General features: G+C 43.4%; 1 protein-coding gene and 1 long non-coding RNA gene across 2 annotated transcripts; one reads left to right on the forward strand and one right to left on the reverse strand.

Annotated features, from left to right (window-relative positions):
* Nucleotides 1–3,959: 3,959 nt before the first annotated feature.
* Nucleotides 3,960–4,981, reverse strand: LOC125527148. The gene is made up of 3 exons (XR_007291984.1): nucleotides 4,846–4,981; nucleotides 4,265–4,694; nucleotides 3,960–4,181 (listed from the first exon to the last, which is right to left on the reverse strand). It is a non-coding gene; the product is annotated as an uncharacterized LOC125527148 (long non-coding RNA).
* Nucleotides 4,982–18,124: 13,143 nt separating this feature from the next.
* Nucleotides 18,125–21,140, forward strand: LOC125527146 (pentatricopeptide repeat-containing protein At2g27610-like). The gene is made up of 4 exons (XM_048691711.1): nucleotides 18,125–19,872; nucleotides 20,161–20,254; nucleotides 20,406–20,835; nucleotides 20,919–21,140. Exon 1 carries the CDS (start codon nucleotides 18,163–18,165, stop codon nucleotides 19,699–19,701), a length of 1,539 nt encoding a protein of 512 aa, XP_048547668.1. The 5' UTR covers nucleotides 18,125–18,162; the 3' UTR covers nucleotides 19,702–19,872; nucleotides 20,161–20,254; nucleotides 20,406–20,835; nucleotides 20,919–21,140.
* The last annotated feature ends 2,186 nt before the right edge of the window (nucleotides 21,141–23,326 follow it).

The raw sequence follows: 23,326 nt of genomic DNA on the forward strand, positions 1-23,326 counted from the left end.
TTGTATTATATCGATTTGTCAAGTTTTTACTGAATTTTGTTTCCAGGGCTTTTAACACATTCTAAGAATTTTAGAAGTCCTGTGGTATTCTAGTTAGTTTTAAATGTGCTTTGCTTCACTTTGGAAGATGTCAGTTGTTTGAATTTTAACTCTGCGATCTGCTTGAGATTTTTTTTGTTTTCTTCTGAACCTTGTGCTTCTGCCTTTGACGATTTCGTTGAATTCACCATTGACGTAGGTCTTGGTTTAATTCCATCGACATGTTGTACATGCGTACTACTTTTTATGTTGAATTATTTGATCAGATGTTTGGGTGCCAACTGATAACAGGAGATGTATACACTAAGGATGGAAAGTTTTTATTTGACCAGATTGGGTAACTTCACGCTGAATTTTGTTTTCAGGGGCAAGAGCTCATTGCGAGCATTAACACCATTTACTCGTTCAAAAATTCAGAAAGTCAGCCCTATTCTAGTGATTCTGTACACAATCTAACCCAGCGCTGATGGTGACACTTTCATGGCCTGATGTGGGGTTATGGAACTTCGAAATATACCTGGTCGTTGCTATTTCATTTCATATAATTTCTTGTCACTTATCGGTTGATGAGATATTAATTTCAAGACATGCAAAATTATGTTTCTGCTGAGAAAAACTGTTACTAAATTGTTCCCCTGTAGCAACTTTGTCTCATTTTTATTAAGTGCCTTTTACAATTCAGTAGCAAGGATATAAGGGGAGTTTGTTAAGTTGTAAAGATTGAATTTTTAAATGTTCCACAGCATATTATTTCAATATAACAAACCCTGCCTACCAAACAAAATTTTTAAACAAAGAGGATTGTGGATGGAGGGGTTTGGGGTATTAAGGGGTTCTGAGGGGATCGGTTGGAAGGAAGGGATTCACCCAGTCCCCTGAAATCCCCCCCCCCCCCCCCCCCCCCCCCCCCCCCCCCCCCCCCCCCCCCCCCCCCCCCCCCCCCCCCCCCCCCCCCCCCCCCCCAACCCTCCCCAATCCACTTCTACCAAACAAAGCCTTATTAAGGGGTTGGGCTGGTTGCTTATGTGCCAATCAGGAGAATTTTTCTAGACCTTCCAATTGCCATCCAACGGCTAAGCCCCACAGCCCGTTTTTTCCTTTTCTTCTGATGAGACGCGGTGCGGTTTTACCCCCCTTTTTTAGTACACCTGTCTATAAGAGCTGGATTAATGCACAAAGCTTACCATCTTTTTTTAACTCAATATAATCACAAATGCTTGCATACACGTAAATGCAATCACCTCTACAAATACGCACGTGCACATATCCGAGATAATGAACCGGCACATCATTTTAAGATTGATGAATTCGCCACATAAAGCTTGTTTGTCGACGGGGACGTCTTTTCTCACTTAACGAACATCGCCGAAAAGATTGAAATAAATCGGCCATCAGATTGCATAGCTTTTTTTTGTGGGAACGGATTGCATAGTTATTTCTACAGAAAAAAAAGTGTAGAAGCTTAGTTTCCTGCCATACCGGGGTAATTTAATTAGGACTGTGATATTTGGCACACGTGTGCCATATAAGCAAAACTGCTACACATCTACTTCTTTCATTTTAAAGTACCATACGATCCCTAGTTCTTTGACATCGCCTCCTCCCAAACGACCCCGCAGACTAGCCCGAGAAACCTGCTTCTCCCACACATCTCGGGCGCCCACCCCCGAGAAAACTGCCACTTCTTCACGTCTATCACATGATTTCTCCTCAGGACAAAGTTACCATGGTATTCGTATGCAAGTTATCAGACCTGTGTTGCATAACTTACCGTGCTATTTACATAGAACGTACGAGGTATCTATGCTTCAACAACTACATCCCTTCAAAGTTACCACTGTATTTTGTACACAAGTTATAAGGTCTTCGATGTGTAAAATACCGTGGTACTTACATATAAGTTATCAGGGTATATGTACATCAACCTTCCCCGATCAAAGTTACCATGAGGGATTGTACATGAGTTACCGGGTATACAGTTCGTATATTATCATGGTACTTGCACCTAAAAATCTGGGTGTGTTTCGGTAGCTTTTTCCATAGGTCAAAAATTACCACGATGTTTTTGCGTAACTTATCACGCCTATAGCACGTGTGCCCCTCATGACACTAAACATTATATGACTTTCCCGTGGCATGCCATGTGTTGTGTTCATCCAAGAGGCCCACGCGCGAGGCGAGTGTATGTTTTTAACAACTTAGTTTCCTTCGGTAAAAAAGTTACCAACATGTTTATATTGCAAGTTATCGGTTATGCGGTGCTTATATTATCATGTTATTTACACACAAAAAATATTGGGGATGTTTTGAACAACTTTTCCCGGGACAAAAAGTTATCATGGTGATTCTAGGTAACCTATCAAGCCCGTAGTGCTTAAAATATCATACTATTTACACAAAATTTATCAGGGGTATGTTTCAGCAAATACCCCCCCCCCCCACCCACGGGTCAAAAACTTATCATGGTGTTTAGTTATCGCAGTGCATATGTTTTCATGCTATTTACACATAAAAATGCCAGGGGAGGGAGGTATACTACCGTGCTATTTACACAGAAGATACCGGAGTATATTTTCAAAAAAAAAATCCCTACGGTCAAAGTTGCCATGGTGTTTTTACCTCAGTTATCAGATGTGCGCTGCGTATATTACCATCTATTTATACATAAATTATCGGATATCTTTTCACATTTGTCTTCCCCAATGGTTAAAGTTACCACACTGTTTGTATCTAAATTGTCAGGTCTATGGCGTGAATGTTATCGTGCTATTTACAGAAATTACCGGGGGACGGGTTCAACAAATTTATTCCCAATGATCAAAGTTATCACGAACATGTCAAAAACAGTATTTCCCTTAGCTTGCTCAACAATGAGTGTCATAGATGAGGTGGTTAGCTCCCTTTGTTGATTACTTGTAGACCAAAGATCAAATCCTAGTCCAAGCATTATTTTTGTCGAAAATGGGGAAGGCGCATGGGCCATAATTGACAATTAGGAAAATTAGGAAGGCAAGGCGCGTGTGGCAGTTTCGTAATCTGCCACACGGTTGCCATATACATATTTCGATTTAATTATGATGTGTGTTAATTTCAGTTTAATATCGACTCGGTGTAGTTTCTTGTATAGATCGGTTTAATCCATCGGGGGGTCGCGACAAGGGCTAGGACAATTTCTAATAATTAACGCCGATGGAATTTCGAGCATCCCCTGCAACCTCCTTTCTGAAAACGGGGGCAAAGTCTTGCCTCACTTCTTGGCTAAGAAGAATGGTACTCATTTAATTAGTGAAAGACTAGGCGAAAACTGACAAACACCCATAGCGAGCGATTGTCATAGGACAAGACAATCTCGAGGGCACGCACCACCGATCTAGCACACGACATATACACTAGACACACCTCGTTGAAGAACACCATCGAGATTGGACACAAGCGTCACGACCACCGGTCCTCCTCAAGCAATGACTCCGACTTCACCGTAAGATCTGCCAAGCACGTGCTGACGACAAGGCAACTCCGATTCTGGAGGCGAGCTACAAAGGAGACAGATGCAAGGTCGTCGCCGCGAAGAATTGTCAAGCTGGATGACCCGTCGCCGGTCATCGCCCGGACCTTGCCGCCGCAACTCCAACTTCATGATAACAAATAGACTACGACGACACGCCGAAAAACCGACTACACTGCGCTGAAGCTGTAGCGCTGCGACATGGCCGTCTCTTCTTCTTCTTCTTCTTCTTCTTCTTCTTCTTTTTAGCTTGCGGGAAACGACGTGGCCATCTCAATGAAGTGCAAAACTGTGAAGGTGAAAACTCCGGAGGTCACTTGAGAAAAAGAGACTGCCGAGAAAAAGAAATGGAGGCCGGTGCACAGAGCATGGTTTGGTTACAGATCGTTAAGATGTCTCTTTAGACATGGTCTGCTACCATCACCAAAACTTTGCAATGGAAGGAGTAACAGAGAAAATGACATAAGTGGCCACAGAAAATGAGAAGGCCCGTGTGAAAGCAAAAATAAATAAATAAATTGCGGAGATTCAGCCTCCGCGAAACCTGACCGCCATTCCCCTTTGTTGCATTGGAAATATTCTTCTGTGGAGATGAACAGAACCAAGTGCCGTGACCATGGTTGCTATCGCCTACAGCCTGAGCATGCAGAGCTTAATTACTTCAGGATACAAAAAAATAGCAGGGCACAGAAAGTAGGCGAAAGATGAAGCAAGCCGCACCTCCACAGATCAGTCTCCCCCATCCTCCAGGCATTTTGAATACGGTCGCCGTCGAAGTTCTGATCGTCTGAATACAGATCTCATGCTATAGACATGCGCAATGCCATGTTCCATGTACGTGCCGGACTGGAATTCAGTAAGGTTTGGTTTGCATCATCATAGTGTACTTCTTTTACACTATCTGGATGAGAACAAAAGGTTGTGTTTGGATTCCTAGTCATACACCACTACTTTACCCTTGTTACTCATGATCAAAGTGCAGGCGCATTCACAAAAAATGGTCTCTCACCAAACAGCTGTGGAAACATGGCTCAGACAAAATTTGAATTGCCAATGGTAGCCTGTCCCACATGCCATAGATATAAGAGGGGGATCAAGTTCACAAAAAGTTTGGTCACCCACCCGTTCTGGCAAAAAGTAGGCAACAATCCTGCAAAAAATAAATAAATCCACAGGCCATGCCAAACGCTGAAGTTAGAACCAATCCCAAATGGTGGTCAAATTGCTTTGAGTATCACGGAAACTGGCATGCATAACCATGTTGAACACAAGGAAACAAATAATAGGATTTCTTTACTTACCAGGCCAATGAATGATGAGTCCATAACAGAGACAAAAATCAGATATGCACCAGGATGAACAAAGATCATATACTACGTCACGTGCTGCACTCGCCTAAAGAAAAGGATGACAAGTGGGGTTCAGTCCAAATGCAACAATGGAGTATTAGGTGTGTCAATGTTATCTGGTCACGAAGATCTCTGACCTGCCTGCATTACGCTCAATACTGCATCGCTCGACCATCCTCCGTCTAGCGTTAACGAGACGAGGTGGGTCAGCTGCAAGTATTCGAGCTAATCGCGAAGGCAGGAGATTGTGTACCAGAAACATTGATAATACTCCATTGTTGCATTTGGACTGAACCCCACTTGTCTCCTTTTCTTTAGGCGAGTGCAGCACGTGACGTAGTATATGATCTTTGTTCATCCTGGTGCATATCTGATTTTTGTCTCTGTTATGGACTCATCATTCATTGGCCTGGTAAGTAAAGAAATCCTATTATTTTGTTTCCTTGTGTTCAACATGGTTATGCATGCCAGTTTCCGTGATACTCAAAGCAATTTGACCACCATTTGGGATTGGTTCTAACTTCAGCGTTTGGCATGGCCTGTGGATTTATTATTTTTTGCAGGATTGTTTCCTACTTTTTGCCAGAACGGGTGGGTGACCAAACTTTTTGAACTTGATCCCCCTCTTATATCTATGGCATGTGGGACAGGCTACCATTGGCAATTCAAATTTTGTCTGAGCCATGTTTCCACAGCTGTTGGTGAGAGACCATTTTTTGTGATGCGCCTGCACTTTGATCATGAGTAACAAGGGTAAAGTAGTGGTGTATGACTAGGAATCCAAACACAACCTTTTGTTCTCATCCAGATAGTGTAAAAGAAGTACACTATGATGATGCAAACCAAACCTTACTGGTTCCAGTCCGGCACGTACATGGAACATGGCATTGCGCATGTCTATAGCATGAGATCTGTATTCAGACGATCAGAACTTCGACGGCGACCGTATTCAAAATGCCTGGAGGATGGGGGAGACTGATCTGTGGAGGTGCGGCTTGCTTCATCTTTCGCCTACTTTCTGTGCCCTGCTATTTTTGTATCCTGAAGTAATTAAGCTCTGCATGCTCAGGCTGTAGGCGATAGCAACCATGGTCACGGCACTTGGTTCTGTTCATCTCTCCACAGAAGAATTTTCCAATGCAACAAAGGGGAATGGCGGTCAGGTTTCGCGGAGGCTGAATCTCCGCAATTTATTTATTTATTTTTGCTTTCACACGGGCCTTCTCATTTTCTGTGGCCACTTATGTCATTTTCTCTGTTACTCTTCCATTGCAAAGTTTTGGTGATGGTAGCAGACCATGTCTAAAGAGACATCTTAACGATCTGTAACCAAACCATGCTCTGTGCACCGGCCTCCATTTCTTTTTCTCGGCAGTCTCTTTTTCTCAAGTGACCTCCGGAGTTTTCACCTTCACAGTTTTGCACTTCATTGAGATGGCCACGTCGTTTCCCGCAAGCTAAAAAGAAGAAGAAGAAGAAGAAGAAGAAGAAGAAGAGACGGCCATGTCGCAGCGCTACAGCTTCAGCGCAGTGTAGTCGGTTTTTCGGCGTGTCGTCGTAGTCTATTTGTTATCATGAAGTTGGAGTTGCGGCGGCAAGGTCCGGGCGATGACCGGCGACGGGTCATCCAGCTTGACAATTCTTCGCGGCGACGACCTTGCATCTGTCTCCTTTGTAGCTCGCCTCCAGAATCGGAGTTGCCTTGTCGTCAGCACGTGCTTGGCAGATCTTACGGTGAAGTCGGAGTCATTGCTTGAGGAGGACCGGTGGTCGTGACGCTTGTGTCCAATCTCGATGGTGTTCTTCAACGAGGTGTGTCTAGTGTATATGTCGTGTGCTAGATCGGTGGTGCGTGCCCTCGAGATTGTCTTGTCCTATGACAATCGCTCGCTATGGGTGTTTGTCAGTTTTCGCCTAGTCTTTCACTAATTAAATGAGTACCATTCTTCTTAGCCAAGAAGTGAGGCAAGACTTTGCCCCCGTTTTCAGAAAGGAGGTTGCAGGGGATGCTCGAAATTCCATCGGCGTTAATTATTAGAAATTGTCCTAGCCCTTGTCGCGACCCCCCGATGGATTAAACCGATCTATACAAGAAACTACACCGAGTCGATATTAAACTGAAATTAACACACATCATAATTAAATCGAAATATGTATATGGCAACCGTGTGGCAGATTACGAAACTGCCACACGCGCCTTGCCTTCCTAATTTTCCTAATTGTCAATTATGGCCCATGCGCCTTCCCCATTTTCGACAAAAATAATGCTTGGACTAGGATTTGATCTTTGGTCTACAAGTAATCAACAAAGGGAGCTAACCACCTCATCTATGACACTCATTGTTGAGCAAGCTAAGGGAAATACTGTTTTTGACATGTTCGTGATAACTTTGATCATTGGGAATAAATTTGTTGAACCCGTCCCCCGGTAATTTCTGTAAATAGCACGATAACATTCACGCCATAGACCTGACAATTTAGATACAAACAGTGTGGTAACTTTAACCATTGGGGAAGACAAATGTGAAAAGATATCCGATAATTTATGTATAAATAGATGGTAATATACGCAGCGCACATCTGATAACTGAGGTAAAAACACCATGGCAACTTTGACCGTAGGGATTTTTTTTTTGAAAATATACTCCGGTATCTTCTGTGTAAATAGCACGGTAGTATACCTCCCTCCCCTGGCATTTTTATGTGTAAATAGCATGAAAACATATGCACTGCGATAACTAAACACCATGATAAGTTTTTGACCCGTGGGGTGGGGGGGGGGGGGTATTTGCTGAAACATACCCCTGATAAATTTTGTGTAAATAGTATGATATTTTAAGCACTACGGGCTTGATAGGTTACCTAGAATCACCATGATAACTTTTTGTCCCGGGAAAAGTTGTTCAAAACATCCCCAATATTTTTTGTGTGTAAATAACATGATAATATAAGCACCGCATAACCGATAACTTGCAATATAAACATGTTGGTAACTTTTTTACCGAAGGAAACTAAGTTGTTAAAAACATACACTCGCCTCGCGCGTGGGCCTCTTGGATGAACACAACACATGGCATGCCACGGGAAAGTCATATAATGTTTAGTGTCATGAGGGGCACACGTGCTATAGGCGTGATAAGTTACGCAAAAACATCGTGGTAATTTTTGACCTATGGAAAAAGCTACCGAAACACACCCAGATTTTTAGGTGCAAGTACCATGATAATATACGAACTGTATACCCGGTAACTCATGTACAATCCCTCATGGTAACTTTGATCGGGGAAGGTTGATGTACATATACCCTGATAACTTATATGTAAGTACCACGGTATTTTACACATCGAAGACCTTATAACTTGTGTACAAAATACAGTGGTAACTTTGAAGGGATGTAGTTGTTGAAGCATAGATACCTCGTACGTTCTATGTAAATAGCACGGTAAGTTATGCAACACAGGTCTGATAACTTGCATACGAATACCATGGTAACTTTGTCCTGAGGAGAAATCATGTGATAGACGTGAAGAAGTGGCAGTTTTCTCGGGGGTGGGCGCCCGAGATGTGTGGGAGAAGCAGGTTTCTCGGGCTAGTCTGCGGGGTCGTTTGGGAGGAGGCGATGTCAAAGAACTAGGGATCGTATGGTACTTTAAAATGAAAGAAGTAGATGTGTAGCAGTTTTGCTTATATGGCACACGTGTGCCAAATATCACAGTCCTAATTAAATTACCCCGGTATGGCAGGAAACTAAGCTTCTACACTTTTTTTTCTGTAGAAATAACTATGCAATCCGTTCCCACAAAAAAAAGCTATGCAATCTGATGGCCGATTTATTTCAATCTTTTCGGCGATGTTCGTTAAGTGAGAAAAGACGTCCCCGTCGACAAACAAGCTTTATGTGGCGAATTCATCAATCTTAAAATGATGTGCCGGTTCATTATCTCGGATATGTGCACGTGCGTATTTGTAGAGGTGATTGCATTTACGTGTATGCAAGCATTTGTGATTATATTGAGTTAAAAAAAGATGGTAAGCTTTGTGCATTAATCCAGCTCTTATAGACAGGTGTACTAAAAAAGGGGGGTAAAACCGCACCGCGTCTCATCAGAAGAAAAGGAAAAAACGGGCTGTGGGGCTTAGCCGTTGGATGGCAATTGGAAGGTCTAGAAAAATTCTCCTGATTGGCACATAAGCAACCAGCCCAACCCCTTAATAAGGCTTTGTTTGGTAGAAGTGGATTGGGGAGGGTTGGGGGGGGGGGGGGGGGGGGGGGGGGGGGGGGGGGGGGGGGGGGGGGGGGGGGGGGGGGGGGGGGGGGGGGGGGGGGGGGGATTTCAGGGGACTGGGTGAATCCCTTCCTTCCAACCGATCCCCTCAGAACCCCTTAATACCCCAAACCCCTCCATCCACAATCCTCTTTGTTTAAAAATTTTGTTTGGTAGGCAGGGTTTGTTATATTGAAATAATATGCTGTGGAACATTTAAAAATTCAATCTTTACAACTTAACAAACTCCCCTTATATCCTTGCTACTGAATTGTAAAAGGCACTTAATAAAAATGAGACAAAGTTGCTACAGGGGAACAATTTAGTAACAGTTTTTCTCAGCAGAAACATAATTTTGCATGTCTTGAAATTAATATCTCATCAACCGATAAGTGACAAGAAATTATATGAAATGAAATAGCAACGACCAGGTATATTTCGAAGTTCCATAACCCCACATCAGGCCATGAAAGTGTCACCATCAGCGCTGGGTTAGATTGTGTACAGAATCACTAGAATAGGGCTGACTTTCTGAATTTTTGAACGAGTAAATGGTGTTAATGCTCGCAATGAGCTCTTGCCCCTGAAAACAAAATTCAGCGTGAAGTTACCCAATCTGGTCAAATAAAAACTTTCCATCCTTAGTGTATACATCTCCTGTTATCAGTTGGCACCCAAACATCTGATCAAATAATTCAACATAAAAAGTAGTACGCATGTACAACATGTCGATGGAATTAAACCAAGACCTACGTCAATGGTGAATTCAACGAAATCGTCAAAGGCAGAAGCACAAGGTTCAGAAGAAAACAAAAAAAATCTCAAGCAGATCGCAGAGTTAAAATTCAAACAACTGACATCTTCCAAAGTGAAGCAAAGCACATTTAAAACTAACTAGAATACCACAGGACTTCTAAAATTCTTAGAATGTGTTAAAAGCCCTGGAAACAAAATTCAGTAAAAACTTGACAAATCGATATAATACAACTTTCCATCCATGCGACAATCTGTAGCCAGTACATCTCCAAGTCATGTCAGTACCAATGTTTGTAAACTGTCGATGTATAATCTGAGAGTGGAGAACCAATGTTGCCATAAATTAAACTAGAACCAAAATAACACCCCCAGCCCATGACACTAGGGAACAATAACAACAATCACTGGGTAACGGTGTATGGCATTGGATGGGGGGCTCGGCTTCCGGCGATTCTCCTGGCGATGTCCGGGATGGCGCGCCCCCTAGCCGCGACGTCCGGCGTCCTCGCCGGCGCTTCTGTCGCCTGTCCCTCCCCGGCCCTCGTGGCTCCGTCCTCTCCGCCGTCGTCGGCTGCCGCGGCCCCCGTGTCCGGTCCCCCCGCCCCCCGGCTGCGCTGGGCGGATCTGGCCGACGAGCCCCCCTTCCCCCTGACTGCCTCTCCGGCGCCACCCCTCGCGCCGCTCCGCGCGGCCCTGCCGGCCCGGTGGCTCAGCCCCCCAGGAGCGGGGTTCTGCCACTAGCTCGCGGCCGTCGCGGGTGCAGGCGCTGCCCTTGAGCTCGTCTCGGGCTGATGGCTGCCAAGGCGCAGCGTTGAGGGCCGGGGCTGCTCGCCGCCGGTGCGCTTGGGCCTAGGGCGTGGCTGGCCGCTCCGAAAGGGGCGCCGCCCGCTCCTCCTGGTGCCGTCCGATGCCCGGTGCCGGCCCGGTGGCGCCCCCGACGCCACCCACGGTTCGCAGTGGCCCTGTGCCCTCGCCCCCGGTGCGGCGGCTGTCGCCCTTCCGGCCGTTCATCGTTGCCTTCGGCTCCTCCGCGTTACGTTTCCGGCCCTCCCTCGCTCCATCTCGCCGATCGCCGGCTCACTCCGGTGCCGCGCCGGCGGTGGTGGCGGCGCCTTCCGCGGGAGGGGAAACCCTACGCGCGTGCAACCTGCACCGCCTGTTGGGCCAGGCCCCCTCCGCGCCGGGTGTGTTGGGCCCCGGCTCGGCCCACCCTCGGCTCCCGCCGACTGGGCCTCCCCCCTCAGCTGGATCGGCCCATGGGAGCTGGGCCACCTGGGTGCCCTAGGCCCAGCTCTCTGGTGCCCTCGATCTGGCTCCCCAGGGGCCTCCCGATTCCCCCAGTCCCATCATCCGCCGCCCCCTGCTCTCGATCGATCCCCTCTGCTCCCCCGAGTCCCCCTGCGTCCCCCCCCCCGCTGCTCACCTCCGTCCCCGCTCCCTCCCGGCCGGCGTCCGGTGCGGCTCCTTCTCCCCCGCCCCCTCCCGCGCCTTGATACGTCTCCAACGTATCTATAGTTTTTGATTGCTCCATGCTATATTATCTACTGTTTTGGACCATATTGGGCTTTATTTTCCACTTTTAATATTACTTTTGGGACTAACCTATTAACCGGAGGCCCATCCCAGAATTGCTGTTTTTTTGCCTATTTCAGTGTTCGAAGAAACGAATATCAAACGAGTCCAAACGGAATGAAACCTTCGGGAACATGATTTTCTCACCGAATATGATCCAGGAGACTTGGACCCCCCGTCAAGAAAGAAAGGAGGCGGCCACGAGGGTGGAGGGCGCCCCCCTAGGGCGCACCCCCTGCCTCGTGGGCCCTCCCTTTGCTCCCCCGACGTACTCCTTCCTCCTATGTATACCTACGTACCCCCAAACGATCAGATACGGAGCCAAAAACCTAATTCCACCCGCAACCTTCTGTATCCCACGAGATCCCATCTTGGGGCCTGTCCGGAGCTCCACCGAAGGGGAATCCACCACGGAGGGCTTCTACATCATCACCATAGCCCTCCGATGAAGTGTGAGTAGTTTACCTCAGACCTTCGGGTCCATAGTTAGTAGCTAGATGGCTTCTTCTCTCTTTTTGGATCTCAATACAATGTTCTCCCCCTCTCTCGTTGAGATCTATTCGATGTAATCTTCTTTTTGCGGTGTGTTTGTTGAGACCGATGAATTTGTGGGTTTATGATCAAGTTTATCTATTAACAATATTTGAATCTTCTCCGAATTCTTTTATGTATGATTGGTTATCTTTGCAAGTCTCTTCGAATTATAGTTTGGTTTGGCCTACTAGATTGGTTTTTCTTGCAATGGGAGAAGTGCTTAGCTTTGGGTTCAATCTCGCGGTGTCCTTTCCCAGTGACAGTAGGGGCAGCAAGGCACGTATTGTATTGTTGCCATCGAAGGATAACAAGATGGTGGTTTTATCATATTGCATGAATTTATTCCTCTACATCATTGTCATCTTGCTTAAGGGCGTTACTCTTTTTCTTGACTTAATACTCTAGGATGCATTGCTGAATAGCGGTCCGATGAGTGGAAGTAATTAGTAGTAGATGCAGGCAGGAGTCGGTCTACTTGTCTCGGACGTTGATGCCTATATACATTGATCATACCTAGATATTCTCATAACCTATGCTCAATTTTGTCAAATTGCTCAACAGTTAATTTGTTCACCCACCGGATAGAATACTTATGCTCTTGAGAGAAGCCACTAGGTGAAATCTATGGCCCCCGGGTCTATCTCATCATATTCAATCTCCATCACTTTATTATTGCTTTTTTTGCTTTTTACTTTGCCTTTTATTTTACTTTGCATCTTTATACCAAAAATACCAAAATATTATCTATCATCTTCTATCAGATCTCACTCTCGTAAGTGACCGTGAAGGGATTGACAACCCCTTAATCGCGTTGGTTGCGTGGAAGCTATTTGTTTTGGTGTAGGTACGAGGGACTTGCGTGTAGCCTCCTACTGGATTGATACCTTGGTTCTCAAAAATTGAGGGAAATACTTACGCTACTCTGCTGCATCACCCTTTCCTCTTCAAGGAAATCCAACGCAGTGCTCAAGAGGTTAGCAGGAAGATTTCTGGTGCCGCCGTTGCCGCCGGGAGTCTACGCAAAAGTTCACATACCAAAGTACCCATCACATCCCTTATTCTCTCGCATTACATTATTTGCCATTTGCCTCTCATTTTCCTCTCCCCCACTTCACCCTTTGCCGTTTTATTTCGCCCTCTCTTTTCCGTTTGCTTTTCTCGCCTGCCTTTTTAGTTTGCTCGTGTGTTGGATTGCTTGCCTGTCACGATGCTCAAGATAATACCAAATTGTTGTGACTTTACCAATACCAACAATAATGATTTTTCTTAGCACTCCGATTGCTCTCCTCTTACCAATACCGAATCTTGTGAAACAATACTGGCTTGTTGATCTTGTTATGAAGATCAATTCGCCGGCTTCCTAGTGAGATGCCGCTACTCATCTAAATAGCTTCGGATTTATGTGAATATGCAAAAGAAGAGATGTTCGATAATGATATTGTTAAATTGAAGCTATTTCTTTTTGCTTAGAGATCGTGCTAAAGCTTGGTTTTCGTCTTTGCCTAAAAATAGTATTGATTCTTGGAACAAGTGCAAATATGCTTTTATCTCTAAGTATTTTCTTCCCGCTAAGATCATCTCTCTTAGAAACGATATTGTGAATTTTAAACAACTTGATCATGAACATGTTGCACAAGCTTGGGAGAGAATGAAATTAATGATACGTAATTGCCCTACTCATGGTTTGAATTTGTGGATGATTATACAAAATTTTTATGCCGGATTGAATTTTTCTTCTAGAAATCTTTTAGATTCGGTCGCGGGAGGCACTTTTATGGAAATCACTTTAGGAGATGCTACTAAACTCCTAGATAATATTATGGTTAATTATTCTCAATGGCACACTGAAAGATCTACTAATAAAAAAGTGCATGCGATAGAAGAAATCAATGTTTGAGTGGAAAGATGGATAAACTTATGAAATTATTTACTACTAAGAGTGTTTCTTCTGATCCTAATGATATGCCTTTGTCTACTTTGATTGAGAATAATAATGAATCTATGGATGTGAATTTTGTTGGTAGGAATAATTTTGGTAACAACGCGTATAGAGGGAACTTTAATCCTAAGCCTTATCCTAGTAATCCTTCTAATAATTATGGATTAATGTGGAAATTTACTAGATGCTCTATGGAATATTTGACTATATTAAAGAATTATGAATTCGCAAAAGAATTTCAATGCTTTGCTTAAAGAGAAATTGCTTAAAGTTGATGAATTGGCTGGGAACGTTGATAAAATTTCTCTTGATGTTGATTCTTTAAAGCTTAGATATATTACTCCTAAGCATGATATCAATGAGTCTCTCAAAGCCATGAGAATTTCCATTGATGAGTGCAAGGAAAGAACCGCTAGGATGCGTGCTACGAAAGATGCCTTTATTAAAGCGTGTTCTTCCAATTCCTATGAAAATCAAGATGAAGATCTAAAAGTTATTGATGTGTCCCCTATTAAATCTTTGTTTTGCAATATGAATCTTGATGAGACTGATTATGATCCACCTTTACCTAGAAGGCGGAGTATTTAGATCTTGATGATGAAATTGATAAAAGTGGGATTGAAAAGAATAAAACCCTACATGTTGCTAAACCCACTATTTTGGATTTCAAGGAATTTAATTATGAAAGTTGCTCTTTAATTGATTGTATTTCCTTGTTGCAATCCGTGTTAAATTCTCCTCATGCTTATAGTCAAAATAAAGCGTTTACTAAACATATCGTTGATGCCTTGATGCAATCTTATGAAGAAAAACTTGAGTTAGAAGTTTCTATCCCTAGAAAACTTTATGATGAGTGGGAACCAACTATTAAAATTAAGATTAAGGATCATGAATTTTATGCTTTATGTGATTTGGGTGCTAGTGTCTCCACTATTCCCAAGACTTTGTGTGATTTGCTAGATTTCCGCGATTTTGATGATTGCTCTCTAAACTTGCACCTTGCGGATTCCACTATTAAGAAACCTATGGGAAGAATTAATGATGTTCTTATTGTTGCAAATAGGAATTATGTGCCCATAGATTTTGTCGTTCTTGATATAGATTGCAATCCTTCTTGCCCTATTATTCTTGGTAGACCTTTCCTTAGAACGATTGGTGCAATTATTGATATGAAGGAAGGGAATATTAGATTCCAATTTCCATTAAAGAAAGGCATGGAACACTTCCCTAGAAAGAAAATAAAATTACCATATGAATCTATCATGAGAGCCACTCATGGATTGCCTACCAAAGATGGCAATACCTAGATCTATCCTCACTTTTATGCCTAGCTAGGGGCGTTAAACGATATCGCTTGTTGGGAGGCAACCCAATTTTATTTTTAGCTTTTTTTGTTTTTGTTTATGTTTAGGAATAAATAATCCATCTACCTTATTTTAGATGTGGTTTTATCTTTTAATTAGTGTTTGTGCCAAGTTAAACCTATAGGATCTTCTTGGATGATAGTTATTTGATCTTGCTGTAATTTCCAGAAACTTTCTGTTCAGGAAAGAAATTATTAAAAATCACCAGAACGTGATAAAATAGTGATTCCAATTGCTGCTGATCAATATAAAAATTGCCTAGGTCGTCCTATTTTTTCTGATTTTTCAGAGTTCCAGAAGTTTGCATTAGTTACAGATTACTACAGACTGTTCTGTTTTTGACAGATTCTGTTTTTCGTGTGTGGTTTGCTTATTTTGATGAATCTATGGCTAGTAAAATAGTTTATAAACCATAGAGAAGTTGGAATACAGTAGGTTTAACATCAATATAAATAAAGAATGAGTTCATTACAGTACCTTGAAGTGGTCTTTTGTTTTCTTTCGCTAACGGAGCTCACGGGATTTTTGTTGAGTTTTGTGTTGTGAAGTTTTCAAGTTTTGGGTGAAATCTTTTGATGGATTATGGAACAAGGAGTGGCAAGAGCCTAAGCTTGGGGATGCCCATGGAACCCCCAAGATAATCGAAGGACACCAAAAAGTCAAAGCTTGGGGATGCCCCGGAAGGCATCCCCTCTTTCGTCTACTTCCATCGGTAATTTTACTTGGAGCTATATTTTTATTCACCACATGATATGTGTTTTGCTTGGAGCGTCTTGTATGATTTTAGTCTTTGATTTTAGTTTACCACAATCATCCTTGCTATACACACCTTGTGAGAGAGCCATACATGAATTGGAATTTGATAGAATACTCTATGTGATTCACTTATATCTATAGTTTTGCTCTAGTGCTTCACTTATATCTTTTTAGAGCACGGTGGTGGATTTGTTTTATAAAAACTATTGATCTCTCATGCTTCACTTAGATTATTTTGAGATTCTTAAATAGCATGGTAATTTTCTTAATAATAATAATATGCTTGGTATTCAAGATTTGTAAAACTTTCTTTTGAGTGCGTTGAATACTAAGAAAAGTTTGATGCTTGATAATTGTTTTGAGATATGAAGATGGTGATATTAGAGTCATGCTAGTTGATTAGTTGTGAATTTGAGAAATACTTGTGTTAAAGTTTGTGATTCCCGTAGCATGCACGTATGGTGAACCGTTAGGTGATGGAGTCGGAGCATGCTTTATTTATTGATTGTCTTCCTTATGAGTGGTGGTCGGGGACGAGCGATGGTCTTTTCCTACCAATCTATCCCCCTAGGAGCATGCGCGTAATACTTTGCTTTGATAACTTCTAGATTTTTGCAATAAGTATATGAGTTCTTTATGATTAATGTTGAGTCCATGGATTATACGCATTTTCCCCATCCTTCCACCATTTCTAGCATCTCTAGTACCGCGCACTTTTCGCCGGTATCATACACCCACCATATACCTTCCTCAAAACAGCCACCATACCTACCTATCATGGCATTTCCATAGCCATTCCGAGATATATTGCCATGCAACTTTCCACCTTTCCATTATTATGACACGCTCCATCATTGTCATATATCTTAGCATGAATACTTATGATCTTGAGAGAAGCCACTAGTGAAACCTATGGCCCCCGGGTCTATTCTCATCATATCAATCTCCATCACTTTAATCTTGCTTTGCTTTTTTACTTTGCCTTTTACTTTTCACTTTGCATCTCTATATCAAAAATACCAAAAATATTATCTATCATCTCTATCAGATCTCACTCCCGTAAGTGACCGTGAAGGGATTGACAACCCCTAATCGCATTGGTTGCGTTGAGCTATTGTTTTTGTGTAGGTACGAGGGACTTGCGTGTAGCCTCCTACTGGATTGATACCTTGGTTCTCAAAAATGGAGGGAAATACTTACGCTACTCTGCTGCATCATCCTTTCCTCTTCGGGGAAATCCAACGCAAGCTCAAGAGGTAGCAAGAAGAATTTCTGGCGCCGTTGCCGGGGAGTATGCACAAAAGTCAACATACCAAGTACCCATCACAATCCCTATCTCCCGCATTACATTAGTTGCCATTTGCCTCTCGTTTTCCTCTCCCCCACTTCACCCTTGCTGTTTTATTTGCCCTCTCTCTCCCAATCTCCTTCTCTCTTTTCGTTTACCTTTTTCTCGCTTGCCTTTTGTTTGCTCGTGTGTTGGATTGCTTGTTTGTCGCGATGGCTCTACCTATATTTGGTGATCTTCACCTTAAAAGGTTAGAGGAGATCGAAAACAATGTTAGGAAGTTTATGGTTTTGCAATTTGAGCATAATAATTTCTTTAGAAACGAGCTTAAGGAACAACAAAGTTTTATGAGTTATATGAATAAAGAGCTCGATTATATGTCTAAGGAATTTGATGGTATAAGATCCCAAATTGCTCGTCTTGAAAAGATGACTGCTGAAATTTCGGATATGCAAGCTACCTTAGTCAATAAGATGGCCGCTAAACTGAATTCCTATGAAAATCAAGATGAAGATCTAAAAGTTATTGATGTGTCTCCTATCAAATCTTTGTTTTGCAATATGAATCTTGATGAAACTGAATATGATCTTCCTTTACCTAGAAGGCGTTCCAAAAATTCGGAGTATTTAGATCTTTATGATGAAAGTGGGATTGAAAGAAATAAAACCCTAGATGTTGCTAAACCCACTATATTGGATTTCAAGGAATTTAATTATGAAAGTTTCTCTTTAATTGATTGTATTTCCTTGATGCAAATGCGGTGAACTGGATGATGCTTTCAACATTTTCTTGCTGATGCCAGGATCTCAGAGTGTCGTTTCATGGACTGCTATGATAGGCGGATGCATTCAGAACGGTGATATTCCTCTTGCTGCCTCACTCTTTAGCAGAATGAGAGAAGACAATGTCAAGCCAAATGAGTTCACCTACTCGACGATGCTCACAACATCACTGCCAGTCTTGCCTCCCCAGATTCATGCCCAGATCATCAAAACCAACTACCAGCATGCACCGTCTGTTGGGACTGCACTTCTTGCCTCATACTCAAAGCTTGGAAGCACTGGAGAAGCCCTCTCTATATTTGAAACCATTGACCAGAAGGACGTTGTTGCATGGTCTGCAATGTTGTCGTGCTATTCCCAAGCTGGCGACTGCGATGGTGCCACAAATGTGTTCATGGAGATGTCCATGCAAGGCATGAAGCCAAATGAGTTTACTATCTCTAGTGTCATCGATGCATGTGCTAGTCCCACCGCTGGGGTTGACCAGGGTAGGCAGTTCCACGCTGTTTCGATCAAATACAGATACCAGGACGCTGTCTGCGTGGGCAGCGCACTTGTCAGCATGTATGCAAGAAAAGGGAGCATTGACAGTGCTCGAAGTGTCTTTGAGAGGCAGACAGAGAGAGACTTGGTGTCATGGAACTCGATGATATCAGGGTATGCGCAGCACGGTTACAGCAAGGAGGCCCTTGATACATTCTGTCAGATGGAAGCTGCAGGCGTCGAGATGGATGGCGTCACATTCCTCGCGGTTATCATAGGATGCACTCATGCTGGACTTGTACAAGAAGGCCAGCGATACTTCGATTCCATGGTTAGAGACCACAAGATCAGTCCCACCATGGAGCATTATGCGTGCATGGTGGATCTCTACAGCCGCGCAGGCAAGTTGGATGAAACAATGAACCTTATCGGAGACATGCCTTTCCCAGCGGGTGCAATGGTATGGCGCACACTGCTAGGCGCATGCAGAGTTCACAAGAATGTTGAGCTTGGGAAGCTGGCCGCAGAGAAGCTGCTATCGCTTGAACCGCTCGATTCGGCTACATACGTGCTGCTCTCCAACATCTATGCGTCCGCAGGGAGGTGGAAAGAGAGGGATGAAGTGAGGAAGCTCATGGATTCTAAAAAGGTGAAGAAGGAAGCTGGATCCAGCTGGATTCAGTTCAAGAATAAGGTCCATTCCTTTATAGCCTCCGACAAATCGCACCCTCTGTCCGACCAGATATACGCAAAGCTGAAGGCGATGACAGCCAGGTTGAAGCAGGAGGGTTACTGTCCGAACACGAGCTTTGTGCTCCATGACATGGCAGAAGAGCAGAAGGAAGCCATGCTGGTCACGCACAGTGAGCGGCTGGCTCTTGCCTTTGGTCTGATAGCTACACCACCAGGGACGCCCCTTCAGATTGTCAAAAACCTGCGGGTCTGTGGGGACTGCCATGTGGTGATGAAGATGGTGTCGGCGATTGAGGACAGGGAGATCATCATGCGAGACTGCAGCAGGTTCCACCACTTCAAATCTGGTGCCTGCTCTTGTGGTGATTTCTGGTGATGTAGAGCAGAACAAACTGACAGTGGATACAGCAGACTGGCAATGCCATCCACAACAATGTGACCTGCAAGTAGACCCTGAAGTAGTTCATGAGTATGTGTTGTCTGAAGCCCCAATGTCAGCTATACAAAGGTACAAGCTTATAGGTAGTGGTTCTGTGCCTGTTTGCAGGTAAGAGTATACATGAGCCGTCATACAGTTTCCTCTATACTTGTTTTTGAAAGAGCAACATGAGTCATATGGAGCGTGTATCTTACACTGACGGTTTAGATGATATAAAACACAACAAGGAAGCTAAACATACATGTTTGTGTTTTTACTGGCTTTGGGCATCTAAACCTTCAAGCCTATACTGAGCCATTGACTATCTAAACGGAAGAACACCACAATTTTTCAAAAAATTAATAATAATCCATTGTTGCATTTGGACTGAACCCCACTTGTCATCCTTTTCTTTAGGCGAGTGCAGCACGTGACGTAGTATATGATCTTTGTTCATCCTGGTGCATATCTGATTTTTGTCTCTGTTATGGACTCATCATTCATTGGCCTGGTAAGTAAAGAAATCCTATTATTTGTTTCCTTGTGTTCAACATGGTTATGCATGCCAGTTTCCGTGATACTCAAAGCAATTTGACCACCATTTGGGATTGGTTCTAACTTCAGCGTTTGGCATGGCCTGTGGATTTATTTATTTTTTGCAGGATTGTTGCCTACTTTTTGCCAGAACGGGTGGGTGACCAAACTTTTTGTGAACTTGATCCCCCTCTTATATCTATGGCATGTGGGACAGGCTACCATTGGCAATTCAAATTTTGTCTGAGCCATGTTTCCACAGCTGTTTGGTGAGAGACCATTTTTTGTGAATGCGCCTGCACTTTGATCATGAGTAACAAGGGTAAAGTAGTGGTGTATGACTAGGAATCCAAACACAACCTTTTGTTCTCATCCAGATAGTGTAAAAGAAGTACACTATGATGATGCAAACCAAACCTTACTGAATTCCAGTCCGGCACGTACATGGAACATGGCATTGCGCATGTCTATAGCATGAGATCTGTATTCAGACGATCAGAACTTCGACGGCGACCGTATTCAAAATGCCTGGAGGATGGGGGAGACTGATCTGTGGAGGTGCGGCTTGCTTCATCTTTCGCCTACTTTCTGTGCCCTGCTATTTTTTTGTATCCTGAAGTAATTAAGCTCTGCATGCTCAGGCTGTAGGCGATAGCAACCATGGTCACGGCACTTGGTTCTGTTCATCTCCACAGAAGAATATTTCCAATGCAACAAAGGGGAATGGCGGTCAGGTTTCGCGGAGGCTGAATCTCCGCAATTTATTTATTTATTTTTGCTTTCACACGGGCCTTCTCATTTTCTGTGGCCACTTATGTCATTTTCTCTGTTACTCCTTCCATTGCAAAGTTTTGGTGATGGTAGCAGACCATGTCTAAAGAGACATCTTAACGATCTGTAACCAAACCATGCTCTGTGCACCGGCCTCCATTTCTTTTTCTCGGCAGTCTCTTTTTCTCAAGTGACCTCCGGAGTTTTCACCTTCACTCGATTGCATACCATTGAGATGGCCATGTCGTTTCCCGCAAGCTAAAAAGAAGAAGAAGAAGAAGAAGAAGAAAGAAGAGACGGCCATGTCGCAGCGCTACAGCTTCAGCGCAGTGTAGTCGGTTTTTCGGCGTGTCGTCGTAGTCTATTTGTTATCATGAAGTTGGAGTTGCGGCGGCAAGGTCCGGGCGATGACCGGCGACGGGTCATCCAGCTTGACAATTCTTCGCGGCGACGACCTTGCATCTGTCTCCTTTGTAGCTCGCCTCCAGAATCGGAGTTGCCTTGTCGTCAGCACGTGCTTGGCAGATCTTACGGTGAAGTCGGAGTCATTGCTTGAGGAGGACCGGTGGTCGTGACGCTTGTGTCCAATCTCGATGGTGTTCTTCAACGAGGTGTGTCTAGTGTATATGTCGTGTGCTAGATCGGTGGTGCGTGCCCTCGAGATTGTCTTGTCCTATGACAATCGCTCGCTATGGGTGTTTGTCAGTTTTCGCCTAGTCTTTCACTAATTAAATGAGTACCATTCTTCTTAGCCAAGAAGTGAGGCAAGACTTTGCCCCCGTTTTCAGAAAGGAGGTTGCAGGGGATGCTCGAAATTCCATCGGCGTTAATTATTAGAAATTGTCCTAGCCCTTGTCGCGACCCCCCGATGGATTAAACCGATCTATACAAGAAACTACACCGAGTCGATATTAAACTGAAATTAACACACATCATAATTAAATCGAAATATGTATATGGCAACCGTGTGGCAGATTACGAAACTGCCACACGCGCCTTGCCTTCCTAATTTTCCTAATTGTCAATTATGGCCCATGCGCCTTCCCCATTTTCGACAAAAATAATGCTTGGACTAGGATTTGATCTTTGGTCTACAAGTAATCAACAAAGGGAGCTAACCACCTCATCTATGACACTCATTGTTGAGCAAGCTAAGGGAAATACTGTTTTTGACATGTTCGTGATAACTTTGATCATTGGGAATAAATTTGTTGAACCCGTCCCCCGGTAATTTCTGTAAATAGCACGATAACATTCACGCCATAGACCTGACAATTTAGATACAAACAGTGTGGTAACTTTAACCATTGGGGAAGACAAATGTGAAAAGATATCCGATAATTTATGTATAAATAGATGGTAATATACGCAGCGCACATCTGATAACTGAGGTAAAAACACCATGGCAACTTTGACCGTAGGGATTTTTTTTTTGAAAATATACTCCGGTATCTTCTGTGTAAATAGCACGGTAGTATACCTCCCTCCCCTGGCATTTTTATGTGTAAATAGTATGAAAACATATGCACTGCGATAACTAAACACCATGATAAGTTTTTGACCCGTGTGGGGGGGGGGGGGGATTTGTTGCTGAAACATACCCCTGATAAATTTTGTGTAAATAGCATGATATTTTAAGCACTACGGGCTTGATAGGTTACCTAGAATCACCATGATAACTTTTTGTCCGGGAAAAAGTTGTTCAAAACATCCCAATAATTTTTGTGTAAATAACATGATAATATAAGCACCGCATAACCGATAACTTGCAATATAAACATGATGGTAACTTTTTTACCAAAGGAAAATAAGTTGTTAAAAACATACACTCGCCTCGCGCGTGGGCCTCTTGGATGAACACAACACATGGCGTGCCACGGGAAAGTCACATAATGTTTAGTGTCATGAGGGGCACACGTGCTATAGGCGTGATAAGTTACGCAAAAACATCGTGGTAATTTTTGACCTATGGAAAAAGCTACCGAAACACACCCAGGTTTTTAGGTGCAAGTACCATGATAATATACGAACTGTAGACCCGGTAACTCATGTACAATCCCCCATGGTAACTTTGACGGGGGAGGTTGATGTACATATACCCTGATAACTTATGTGTAAGTACCACGGTATTTTACACATCGAAGACCTTATAACTTGTGTACAAAACACAGTGGTAACTTTGAAGGGGTGTAGTTGTTGAAGCATAGTACCTGGTACGTTCTATGTAAATAGCACGGTAAGTTATGCAACACAGGCCTGATAACTTGCATACGAATAC

This window comes from Triticum urartu, unplaced genomic scaffold, assembly GCF_003073215.2.
Source record: "Triticum urartu cultivar G1812 unplaced genomic scaffold, Tu2.1 TuUngrouped_contig_3014, whole genome shotgun sequence".
Classification (NCBI taxonomy): Eukaryota; Viridiplantae; Streptophyta; class Magnoliopsida; order Poales; family Poaceae; genus Triticum; species Triticum urartu.